Source organism: Pelecanus crispus, chromosome 2 (genome assembly GCF_030463565.1).
Source record: "Pelecanus crispus isolate bPelCri1 chromosome 2, bPelCri1.pri, whole genome shotgun sequence".
NCBI classification, from domain to species: Eukaryota; Metazoa; Chordata; class Aves; order Pelecaniformes; family Pelecanidae; genus Pelecanus; species Pelecanus crispus.
The window spans coordinates 137805038-137818527 of NC_134644.1; the positions used below are offsets into that span (position 1 = coordinate 137805038).

The window sequence follows — 13490 nt, forward strand, 5'->3', positions numbered from 1 at the left end:
CATGCTCACTGTCTTCTGATAAAAGAGTGCCTGTAGGAACTTGCATTGGTTTATCATGCTCCTGACACTTTCTACTGCTTGGTGTTTTCAGCCTACTTGTTTTCTAACTTGGTCTGCTAGAACCAATGAGCTTAGTTAGTCTCCAAAATTTTAACCTCCTCTCCACCTTACAGAGGTTACATGTCATCTGCAAAGATCAAGTGAAGATCCTAGTTACCTGTTTGTAGGCTTAGTTTCATTTGAGTACTTATGTAAATTAATTTTTATTTGCGTGGATTCCTGGGGTCTAAATAGAATCACAGAATCATAGAATCATAGAATGGTTTGGGTTGGAAGGGACCTTAAAACTCCTCTAGTTCCAATCCCCCTGCCATGGGCAGGGACACCTTCCACTAGACTACGTGGCTAAAAGCCCCATCTAACCTGGCCTTGAACGCTTCCAGGAATGGGACATCCATAACTTCTCTGGGCAACCTGTTCCAGTGCCTCACCACCCTCTTAGTGAGGAATTTCTTCCTTATATCTAATCTAAACCTACCCTCTTTCAGTTTAAAGATATTACCCCTTGTCCTATCACTACATACCCTTGAAAGAAGTCCCTCTCCAGCTTTCTTGTAGGCCCCCTTCAGGTACTGGAAGGCTGCTATAAGATCTCCTTCTCTTCTCCAAGCTGAACAACCCCAACTTTCTCAGCCTGTCTTCACAGGAGAGGTGCTCAGGCCCTCTGATCATCTTTGGGGCCCTCCTCTGGATTTGCTGCAACATGTCCATTTCCTTCTTATGTTGGGGGCCCCAGATCTGAACACGGCACTCCAGATGGGGTCTCACAAGAGAGGAGTAGAGGGAAAGAATCACCTCCTTCAACATGTTGGCCACGGTTCTTTTGATGCAGCCCAGGATACGGTTGGCTTTCTGGGCTGCAAGTGCACATTGCCGGGTCATGTTGAGATTCTCATCAACCAACACCTTGCTCTGCTAGGCTACTTGTGAAATAGCCCAGAATATGAGACTCAGCTGTGCTGCTTCTTCTCTTCTGGTGTTGTTGATTTCTTGGCAACCTTCTTCCAAAGAGTTTTTTCTCTAGTGACCTCAAGAGATCCTTGCTGGGTTGTTTTGTGTTTTTTATTGCACTGACTGACTGCATGTGTTACAGTTCAGTCTTCAGACTAAGAAATGAGACAAACTGAAGATAAACTGCCAATTTGGGTGGTTGAAGCCTCTAAATAACTGATTTCTCTAGCAAAAATATTAGCAACATGCTCTAAAAGATATAAGTACATTTCTCACAGAAATATTTGGTGAACCCTGTGAAAACAGCACAAGAACAATAAAATCCCTCCTGCCAAGGTTTGTGTAATTTGAACGTTTAACCCTTAGGTTTTCTTCCTTGGTGGTCAAGCACCATTTGAATCTCTTTCTTTCTGACCTTGGGTGACAGCCATCTGACCTTGGATTTTGTTTTTAAAAATGTAGTTGCTATATCATGTTACTGTAACGCCTACCTCCAACAAAGAAGGGAAACCAGGTCAAAAGCTGCTTGCTGGCTTTACAAACTGAGATGCAAGGTTATACCTACAAACCAAGGATTAAGACAGCCTGTCAACCACATGTGAGGGGAAGTTTTGCTTAAAAGGACAGTAGCTGAAGGAGGCCCTTAAATTATGTGACATGTCTTTGCTGGTAAAGTGCCTACCATTTGACTGAAATACTGCCTTTATGAATTTTAAAAAAAACACAAACCAGACGTTTGTTTAGAAGAAGTTTTCCACTTGCACATATGCAGAGGGGAGTGGCTACGGCAGGAAATTTTCCAGTTCAGGGAGAGTTCTGCCCTCAAATGTTGGTGTGCGTTGGTCTCATTTCCCCACTTAACAACAAGGAAAGAGGAAAATCAAATGAATGCAGCAGCAAAGTCCATAAGATTTATGAAAAACCCACCAAAGCCAAAAAGAAAAGGAAGACTTACATACCATCGTTACCTTACAATCCTGTCCTCCTCAGCACAAGCAGCCTTCTGGAGTGGCATGAAAAGTCTTACAAGGACAAGAAAGGTAATGATGTGTACACTGTTTAATCATTAATTTTAAGTGATCCCGGTTAATTGTCATTAGCTCCAATTTAACAGACTATATCATACTGGAAGCAGCAGGCACTCTCTATTGTTTTTAAATGTCCATTCTTCCCCCACTCTCCCACCTCTCCTCTCCTTAAAACATGTCCTGTTTCTGACACCTAAAAATATTTCTGAAAGTTTATGCTGGCTGCTATCACCATAATGAGTGATATATTTTCTGAAAATAAATCATACTAATGCATGTACTCTACCTATGCCCAGAAGTTATTTCTGTGGAAGAAAATGGGACTGCAGAAGATGTACTAGATGAAAGCAACACATAGATTTTTGCTGTGGTAATGAACATCACCTGTTGGGGAGCGGTGTTGCTAGAACTTTGGAAATGCTGTTGTTAAATATGAAGTTATGACACAAGAGGTGGTTCTCTGGGTGTCCCTGGCAGCCATTACAGGGGAATCTTTTTCCATCACACAGCTAGGCAGGAAAGCTCTGACTCAAAGGATGCTCTAATGAAAACCTGTATTCTTAGTTATGCTCAAGGCCTCTGGCATTTTAACTTCCCTTTACCTTCCAGTGTGAACCAGTCTTAGGGGAACTGTGAATCAGACCTAAGCTGTTTATAAGCTGTGAAGTAAACAAACATTAGAAGCAAAAATCTGCGGGAGGCAGGTTTACTGAAGAATGTAAAAAAATGGAAATCCGAAACACTACTGGCTGTGCTGAGTTAAAGATCCTTGGGCTAGCAGGAGGACTGACAACCAGATTTTATGCTACCTGGAAGCAATCCTATTGCCAGGCTAAACATGTTAGGAGGATCAGCTAGAAATGGTACCTGGAAAGAGATCGGAAAGCTTCTCCAGGTAATGTGAGAAAAGGTAAATGATATGAAAGGCAGAGCTTTAAATTTCCATTTAAAGATAGTATGAAAGGTGCTGAATGACCAGGTCTGGCGGTAGTGGTGTGTTTGCAGTAGTGAAGCATGAAGAGCAATGCTGTTGCACCTCCGAATCCCCAGAGCAGTCTCAAGTGCGATTTTGGGGTATGAGATGGCTGCATTCAGGGTGCCTTCTAGTCACTGAGGCCAAGTCCCAAACATCTGCCAGTTACAGTGGTATTTCTTGTAATGTGGACACTTACCCATTAGAGTAGGAACACACATTTGCATCAGTAATAAATCTTGACATGTCAGCTGGCCTGAGGCCCACTTGGACTCCTGACTTAGAGATGAATGATCAAAATCATCACACATATCATCGAGAGTGTGACTTTAAACAGGATGAGAAGGAATAGTGTGATATAGAAGTGTGGTAAGATTCTAGTTACACAATTAACTTCTGCAGCAGCAACAAATAATTTTCCCTAAAATAAAAAGGTGTGATGTTTAACAGATAACAGCTTTTTTTTCTTCTTTATTCCAAAATATAGCAGTTGTGTTAGACTTCAGGAGTGAAACTTTCATACCTCACATCCCCAGATATATAAATATCCCTGGGTTTAAAAGATTCCCCTTTTAAAAGTCAACAAAAGTAGACCCAGAATGGTGAAATTCAACTTCACATTAATACTGACCATGCCACTGGTCATGTTTTCTTTACGTTTAATTTTGTCCAGAACCTAGGCTTCCTGCTTTCCAAGAACAGTGTCTAAACCTGGAAATCTACTTTCCCTGGGAACAAAGGATTTGCTTCCTTTGTTTATTTACTCTTTTTCTGAAGAAACATAACCACTTATGCAATGTTTGCTAATGATATTTCAAGGCATAATATAGGTGTTAATTTTGTACAGAAACAATTCATTTTTCACAATGAGTTTTACCATAGGTATTATTTTAAAATGTTGTTGACTTTTATTTTTATGAAACGAAAACATTCCTGGGGCATATAAGTACTGTATTATTTTCACTAACTGGAGGACTCCCAATCCAAATAGAAGATTAGCCAAACACTTTTGGGATAAACCCCCCCCGAGAACTCCATGGAATTATTCACAATCAACATTTTAGGTAGTATTTTTGTGAACATAATTTTCTTTCATTGGATAAAACCAGGAGGGAATTAGGAGATTGTAAATAGAGGCAAATGCAGATTTTTAGTATGAGCAATTGAACAAATGTTTGTAAACGTGCTTGTTTCTTTCCATGTTAACCCATCTGAAACAGAAATGTATATATTTAGATCGAACTTTTAGGATACAAATGTTAATTTAAAGTCACACTGAATTCTGGGAGCTCTTAAAACATTTTGTACTCTGCTTGCTTTCTTTTCCACACAGATACTGCAACTGTGTAAACAGCATTAGCCAAGCTGAATCTCCCACTCTTTTCTTAACCTGTAAAGTATCTTTTTGCAGTAATGATTTGCAGAAGGGCTTTATTCCATTTGTTCCATTGAATATCACACAAAAAGTGTTCAGTTACTAGTAGAAGATAGTATAATTCATTTCTGAATAATTTGCTATTTGAGGACCCCATTTCAATAGGTCCTCAAGTACAAGCATCCATTGTTTTGGGCTGCTGGGTTTTTTTTTTTTATTTCTTGTCTAACTTAAAGTTATTGTAGTATCTTAGAAGCCAAATAAGATGCATTCTCTATTTTAAACTTCAAATTTAAATATACAAATATAATAAATATGTTGTCAGTAAGAGTAATTAAAATGTGTGATATAAAATGCTGATTGTTCATGTAACTGAAGGTTGTTCAGGCCTTTTGGATGCAGGCCACAAAGCTGAACGGTAATATAATTCCTTTCCTCTCAGCATAACTTTAAGTATCTATTTGAACCAGTGCTTACAGATAAATAAATGATAGATTTCATGGTGAATCTTTCTTTAAAGACAAAAGTGTACTAGTGCTTATAGATATTTACTCCTTCCATAACCTATATAACACTTTGTTATCACCACTGTGGGCTTTTCTGCTGCAGTTTAACAGGTGGTAAATAGACAGTGAATGCAATTTCCATGATGTAGCATGAACAAAACAATGCGCGTTGATGCAGAGACATTAAGTGCTAACAGAACTCAAACCACGCAAGTAATTCCTTTCCTGAAGAGACTGTAGTCTAAGGATACAGAAGGCTAATACTAATTTACTTATTTGGTTTTTGCAAATGTGCACATAAAACAGTATGATTTCTCTGTAAATTTATTCACATAAATGAATGATTACGAAATCTCAGGGTGATTTTTTTTTTTCTCATTCTGAGAATGCGTTTATGGGAAAGTGCCTGACTGGGTTCAACATTTGTTATTGTTAAGTATTTGGGATTTTTTTGTTAGTTAAACTGGGCGTATCAGTTTGAAACTTGATGAACCTGGCACCTTCCAGTGCCCTGCCCAGTCCCAGAACAGACCTGCCATGGAGTGCCAAGTGAGGAACAGAACAATATAGATTTGCCCAAGCTAGTATAGCCTACAAGAATGACAAATACTATACCTTTTTAGTAGAGTCATTATTTACTCTCTCAATCCTTACCATCTCTACAGATTTAATATTCATGTAGTATGTTGCTGGTCATTTTAGAACAACCTACATGAAAGGGAGCACTTTTTCATGTTATCTATTTTTGTAACATGTAAAATGAACTCTCAGTTAGTCTCCGGGCACACATTCAGAAGTTTAAGTGCTTTACTATTTGCTGATCAACTAGCAAGAATGACCTTGAAATCAGAAACTGCTCCTTACTGCACTCTGGGGCAGCATCTGAGCTGTTCAAGGGCAGCCTGGCAAAGACCGACAGGCAGTAGCTCCTTGCCAGACTTAGAGGCCATGGACAACCTGAAAATAATGGGGTACCTGGCACTGTCTGCTGATCACAGATCAACAAATATGCTCAAGATAAGATAGCCTCCATGACTGAGAAGAGGCAATAGAAGACACAGTACATATCTTCAGCCTTATATTCCCAGTGCTAAGAGGAATCAAGGAAATGTAGATGGTGGTGTTACTTTACAGCAGTAATACAGAGCAAAGCTGTTCCCAAAAATGGAAGAATAGAAACAGTGGCAGACTCTGCCATGATGACTTTCAAGGGTTTATAACAGTTGAACATTTAGTTGATATCTCCGACTGCTTCAAGAAAAAAATTTTGTGATAAACAGCTATCACTGACAGGGAAGAGGTCTGTCTACTTGGGAAGATTTTCAGAAATCAGCAATATAATCCCCAGAATTCACCTCTGTTGTGTGTGTGTGTTTGTTTGTTTGTTTGTTTGTTTTACACAAAAAAAAGGTAGACAGATCTGAGGGCAATGTCAGATCATGTGCCTGGCAAGCAGTGCCGTTCTGGTGGATTTCTGCAAGGCACAACGAACAGGGGTATGCAGGGAACATAGACGAGCCATGGGGTTTTTGGATTCCTTTCTGTCTCTTACTTAGTACTCTTTCTCCTCCACTTTGGACCCTGGTTTCACATTTCTCCATCAGCCACTGGCACTGGATATTTCACAGAAGGTCCTGTTCCTTGAATTGTCTGGGAGGAAAAATCTGCTCGCTCTCTGCCTACTGCATTTCTCACCCAGAAAATTCAAAATGCATTTGGAAAGTGTCTGTGAAAGGTTTTAACCACCCTGCTAAACCCTTGAGTGCTGCTTTTAAAGACTATCCATTATGTGGAGGAGGCTTCTGACAGTGGCCTGGGAACGTGAGACCTGAGCCTGCTTCAGCAGCTGGCTCTCCTTCCTGGCACAGCGGCAGGCTGTCATGGCACTGCCGGCTGAGCGCGACTCACAGCCACCTCATCTCTCCATGGCGGGGGCACTCAGGAGTCTGCTGAAAAAAAGCAGGGTTTTGCTGGAAAATGCTGATTAATCAAAACTGAGCTCTTTCATGGGAAAACATCTCGTTTGACAAACTTCCAAAGAAACAGAGGAAAGTTTGCACTGGGAGTATCCTTCTTTTCTGTCACTGTGCCTAATACCTCATAGGTGACCAAAGCTCCTAAGACTTGTTTCTTCAAGGTCTAGGGCTCCATCAGTCCATCTGCTAGGGCTGCTGGCTAGCCAACAACCTAGAGGACTGTGCTCCTGGGCTCAGTTTCATTAATTTTGTGGTAGTATAAATATTCCTTTAAAAAATCAGACCTCTACCATGGGAAATGTCAAAATTTTAACTTTTCAACCTGAAACAAAAGAATTTCCAGAAGAAAAGGAATTTCACTTCATAAACATGAAGTCTTTGATAACCTTTCCATACTTCTTAGGAAGAAAGTACTCAAGGAAATGTTCACAAATCCTGTGATACCGCTGGCTCATTTCTGTTCTCCCTTGATGCTAATGGTTAAGTAAGTTAGTCAAAACTAGCTGTATGTACTAGAGACATAAGTACTTCTCAAATTCTACCTAAATTCTCAAAAATAGTCTCCAATTAAAATGTAGACTCCATTAATTTATTGCAGTTGACTATCAATCTACTACATTGTCCATTCAGCCAATTTTTGTCCTCAGAATATACAGTTATAGGTGTTATATATATATATATATATCTCCTTCCTTTGATGTTTGTGCGAACTCCTAAAGCATCATTCTTTGCTTCAGTAGACTCTGTGCCATACTACTTCTTAGTACTAATATTGACAGCAGTATTGTTGAATACTGTTGTCATAATTCATGTTATGCTGGTAATGCACTGTGCTTTGTATTCACATAAAAAAAAAAACAAACTACCTCAACTGTATTTAGTGTATAAATAAATGCTATCTTGCTATGGGCAGAATTTGCACATCACTGGGCATCACTGGGATGTAGCTCAGGTAAGGGCCAAGGGCAAGTGATGGAGACTCAACATGGGTCTGGAGTCAATGGCACTGGTTGCAGCACTTTCTCAGCTCTCTCCTTCAAGGCCACAGCATGGCTTCATATCAGAGCTGACCCTGCGCCCAGGCAGCCAGCCCCAGGGCGGGTGTACTCAGGGTCCTGGCAATGCCTGCACTCGCCTTTGGGGATGGGGAGGGGAAAAAGTCAGTGCTTTCGCTCTTTGGGGCATCTTGAAAACTGATAACACTGGTGTTACTGTGCTTGTCTTAGTACTGGCTGCTAAATTTTTTTATGCCACAGGAAAATATCTTTCTTGTGAGTTTTGTGGAACTTGTGCTAATATAAATGTAATTTCCCCACTGCAAGCATCAGGGCAATTTACATTAATACTAAAGGGAAGCAGTCATCTTTCATCTCTGACTTTCTTCATTTTTCTACTTATGTTTATGGGATGCCTCATTCAGCTGAGCATTTTTAAGGATTATGGGTTCTTTTGAGAAATACGTTTTGGCATATCCCAAATATTAACGTGGATCTGGTAGTGGTCTTTAAGCCTGAATGAAAGCTCAGAAAGCAAGTGGTTAAAAACTGTTGAGGAAGTAATATATGAACCAATGAAGCTTGGAAGCCACTGAAGTGATGTTTGTGATATTTTACATTAGGAATACCAGCTACAACATGGAATATGTGATTTAACTGTTTGTTGGCTATTCCTGTGTTAGAGGAGTTCCTACCTTCCTCTGATGCCTGTTGATGCTGCACAACTTTTCAGATCCTTTCTTTTCCTCCCAGCACTCCCAGCTATAACTATGCACCAAACATGGATAAGCACTGGATCATGCAGTACACGGGGCCCATGCTGCCTATCCACATGGAGTTTACAAACGTCTTGCAGCGCAAAAGACTTCAGACCCTGATGTCAGTTGATGACTCCATGGAAAGAGTGAGTTCAAGAAACTACTGTGAATACAATCTTGTTAGTCAATTACAAAACTAAATGAATTATTTCTTTACCTTCACCAACCACAGCCTGGGGAAAGCCCCTGGGCTACAAAGAACTACTCCACATATCCTCAGTAGAAATGAATTCTGTTTATGCTCTTTGCAACACAGTACCAAGCTCCTTGCTTGCTTCTTTCAATAGCTGGGTGAATAAACTGATGTTTTTTTTAAAAGGGAAAAGTCACTGGGCCTTATATAAAGCCTGGTATTAACAGAAGATGCATCACCTGCATGTACACATGGATAGACACAGGTGCACACATGACAACTTCTATTCATTTCACACACTCCCTTCACAGTTCATCCTTCAGCTGAAATCTGGGAATTGGCAAATCACAGCAACTCAGGTGTCAGTCTGCTAGTGTTTGCAGAAGTTAGGCAATGCAGTGTACAGCTAATTATAGGTAACATGATACATGAACTATTAGGTGTACTTTGCATGACTTTTTGTTCAAAAATCAAGCACCATGACCAAAGATCTTCCCCCAGAGAGATTTCTTTAAACTTTAATAAAAATTTACAGCTTTTTCCCAAGCCCACAACTGTAAAGAATGAGAAAGTTGTAGACTAGCACAGTAAATCGAATCTGAGTACCATTTGCCCTAAAGCTGTAGCAGACTTTTTTCCCAAGCTGTGTTTAAGTACACAATGACTTTTGGACATACTAATGCAACTATATTAGTATTAACATATTTTGCTATTTTAATTTTCTGGACCTGTTTAATTTTCCCCTCTGTCAAATGTGAGATTGAATGTGTAACTTGAATTTTTTAACAGAACAGTAAAGACAAGATGTAAAAATGTCCATCCGCAGAATGTCTGTTTCGACAACCTCATTGATGTCATGTTTGGCTTTGTGTATTTAAGGGAGTAAAATGGTGGGTTTACATGATTATGCACAAAACATGTTTTTCTACATTTAATTCAGAGTTTTTCCAATGCTGTGTTGCAGTTATACCAAATGCTTGCAGAGATGGGAGAACTGGAGAATACCTACATTATTTACACTGCTGACCATGGTTACCATATTGGGCAGTTTGGACTGGTCAAGGGGAAGTCAATGCCGTACGACTTTGATATTCGAGTTCCTTTCTTTATTCGTGGTCCAAGCGTAGAGCCGGGATCAGTGTACGTTCTCTTATGTCTCTGGCACAGCTGTTGAACCTAATGTAAAGTGTTTCTAAGAGCATGTAATTGTCACTCTGTCTAGTTTCATTTCATAAAGGATGTCCTATAATAACAGTCTTATAAAGAGGCACATCTTCCATTTTGCATATTAATAAGTTATAATGCAGAAGAGAAAGTTGTATAATGTGTAGTCCTGTAGGGTTAGACTTTGGGTTTTGCATTTAAACAGTAGGTGCTCCTCTTTAGTGCTCACCACCTGGTTTAGCAGAATGGATGGTGTCATGTCCTTATTGTCAATGAGATAAGAGTAGTGGCTACTGCACCTCTTTGTTTTATTGTGCTTAGCTTTTTCTTTGTGATGACAGTCTGCAGTACTGGCTTGTCGTTCTCAGGATTGTAGCCTTCAAAGGGGATTTTCTAAACTTAGCACTTCTGTAGAGCTTTACATCTTCAAAGCCCTAATAAACTTTAATTACCATTCTGTTTCCAAGAGAATGTGAAGACTTGCATATTGAACACGACAACTATGACCTTTTCTGTTGATTTGCAGAGTGCCTCAGATAGTTCTCAATATTGATCTCGCTCCAACAATTCTGGATATAGCAGGACTTGACACACCTCCAGATATGGATGGCAAATCTGTCCTAAAGCTTCTGGACTTGGAGAGACCAGGAAACAGGTGGGTCCCAGCATTTTTTTTTAGCCAGTTCAGAAGCAAACACCTAAGTAAATCAACAGCCGAGTGGAAAAAGATTCTGTGAAAATGAGCTGTGTCATGCCAACAATCACAGCTTTCACATTTGAAGAGTCTCTTAAATAGCACATCTATAAAATCGCAGGTATATATAAGTGGAGAGGTGTTTTTTCAAAAATAAATTGTTAAGACTAGCAGTGCTATACATAGGTGCCAGCAGTAAATATTATTATTTTGCTTTCAGGTTTCGAACAAACAAGAAGACCAAAATTTGGCGTGACACATTTCTGGTGGAAAGAGGGTAATTATTAGGGGTGAGAGAGTTTTGGGAGAGCCTGTGCCTGCTGGGAGCACTCTCTTGTACATGCTTTCCTTTCTGCTCCCTCCTCTTCCTTTTTATGGTCAGCGAAGTAGTAAATTTTGCAAGCAAACTTACAGGCCTGACTTGTTTCCTAGTTTCCCACCACTGGCTTTGCAAGCTACTGTGCTCCCAAATCCCTACCTCTGAAGAAATTTGAAAGCATGCTGTTCTGGCAACTCTCCTAGCCTGTACCTCCTCCTTCTCCAACATTGTACTTGTGACCGCTTATGTCATCATCTGACTCATTTTCTTTCCAAATCTCTGTTTCAAATCCAGCTGTGCAGAATCCTCTTTATCATTGTATTTTCCATCACATATTGGAAGCATTCTTTATTTTTGTTCTAACTAAGAAAAGGCTTATGTGTAAATGAGATTTCTGACTATAACTGCTCCTCTTTTCACTGATACCTCTTTACACCCTCTCACCTTGACAATTACTGCTGTGAAAATTTTCTCTGAGTAAAAATTTTACAGCAATTTCCTTGTGGGACTTTATGGCTTTTCAGATTATGGAAATCTTGTATGATGTAGTACAAAACAGTGCCTGTAAGACACATTGTAATATATAAGATACAGCCAAGCTAGTGCCGAATGAGTGTGGAAGCCCTTTAGCCTCTTCAGCTGGGCTTTTCAGCCAGGCAAGTACTGCTTCAGCATGTTTTGCTTTGTGAAAGAACATGGATTTATGTATGAATGGTGCTGAACTGTATCAGTTAGACATATTTCAGCAGCCCTTATTTCTCTTTGGGTAATTTCCAGCAAATCACTTGAGCCTTTTTTTTCACTACACGACCTACATTGAAGGTCAGTAACAGAAATGTGGGGATTTTTTTTCCCTGAGAAGACATTAAGTCTTCAAGTAGCTTTGCTTTTCCAGCTACATTCACCATCTCCAGTGTTTAGAAGTATGTATCTAAAATATTTAACTTTATTTTTTTTAAAGCAAATTTCTACGCAAGAAGGAGGAACCCAACAAAAACACTCAGCAGTCTAATCAACTACCAAAATATGAGAGAGTAAAAGAATTATGCCAACAGGCAAGATACCAGACAGCCTGTGAACAACCAGGACAGGTAAGCCATGAACCTGAAGCCAGTCTTCTATGTGCTACACGAAATACCTATTTTTCACTATGGGTCAAAAGAATTTGAAGAATATGGCATTTGGTAGATAGCTAAAAGACCATTATTCTGAATATCTTCAGAACAAAGAAAACCAGACACAAATTGCTCTAAGCGATGGTCCAGTTTAAGGTGTTGGAGGGCTGGTCCTTAGTTTGCCATCTCAGTACAGGGCTTATGGTAAAACTCCTGTGCTCAAATATAGCCTTAGATGACTATTCTTTCTTTGATTCAGTGCATTGCTAAATATGCAAGATAATTCTATTATAATTATGAATAAGGGCGAGAACCTTTTTGAGCATTGAAAGCTTGTACTCACTGGGCTAATTCAGAATTACTGAAGCGAAGTACTTAGTCCTACAGTTCCACACGATTTCATTTGCTGGGATGAACAACTAGACAACACACTTGGTAATCATCATGCTTTATTATTTATTGAAACACCTTTAATAGAAGGGTCCCCTTGCTCAGAAATACTTGCTGTTTAAGGTCACTGTAAGGACAGTGACACCCATACACAAGCATTACTTTTTCTTCTCGTAGCCTTAATGATTTCAGTATAATGCCTGACTGATACAAAGATCTAATTGCTTGCTCACAAAACCAGAAGTTACCGCACCCCTGACTAGCATGCTTACACCTGCAGCTCTGTAGTGTGTATACAGGGAAGGAGCTAAATTAAGAAAAAGTGAATCTGACCCCAAATTTTCTTCAATCCATTCTGAATCAATGCTACACCTACGGTAACTTATGAAGATGAATTTACTGGGGAGACGTGGAAGGGAGCTGTATGCCTTCCCACCGCCACCACCTCCGACCAGGCGCACGCTGGGGCCCCCAGGCAGCGGCTTGCACCCTCCCTGCCATCCTCCCCCTCCGTCCCCGTCCCCACGCACCTCCCCAGAGGAGCGTGAGGCCATTTCTCCCGGGCAGGCGCTTGCGCCTTTCCCTCAGATGTTTGCTCAGACTGCCGCAGCCAGCTGTAGGCCTGGCGCTGGAATATCGGTAAGCTGTTTTGAACGGGAGCATAAAGCCTCACTGTCCTCCGCTTCCATCTGCAGCCACCCATGGTGCTTCACCCAGGGCAGGTATACCGCCACACAACAAACCGGAGGGCGCTGGGGAGAGCTCGCTCACTTAAAGAAATGCTCCGTCCCTACCTTTCCCCTTCTTGTTCATTAGAGCGTAGTGTTACAGTAAATCTCGGTTAATCCCCGATTGGATGGGAATATGTTTTGGCTGGCACATCCTCCGTCATGTCCTCTGCCACAGCTCTCACCTCACACATACTCCTTAAACGTTGCCACTTTTGAAGGGATATACACAATATCGCAGTCTCACCCAAGAGCAAAGTTTTCA

At 40.4% G+C, this 13490-nt stretch overlaps 1 protein-coding gene across 6 annotated transcripts in view; it reads left to right on the top strand.

Moving 5' to 3' along the window:
- SULF1 (sulfatase 1) overlaps positions 1–13490 on the top strand; it is a 63148-nt gene that overhangs the window by 22472 nt on the left and 27186 nt on the right. For 4 of the 6 annotated variants that reach the window (XM_075704815.1, XM_075704817.1, XM_075704816.1 and 1 more), the window contains 5 exons: positions 8618–8768; positions 9780–9955; positions 10506–10634; positions 10894–10950; positions 11954–12083. In XM_075704815.1, coding sequence (XP_075560930.1) covers positions 8618–8768; positions 9780–9955; positions 10506–10634; positions 10894–10950; positions 11954–12083 — 643 coding nt within the window. The remainder of the gene's footprint in view (positions 1–8617; positions 8769–9779; positions 9956–10505; positions 10635–10893; positions 10951–11953; positions 12084–13490) is intronic. The other 2 variants (XM_075704818.1, XM_075704819.1) reach the window with 2 other exon arrangements.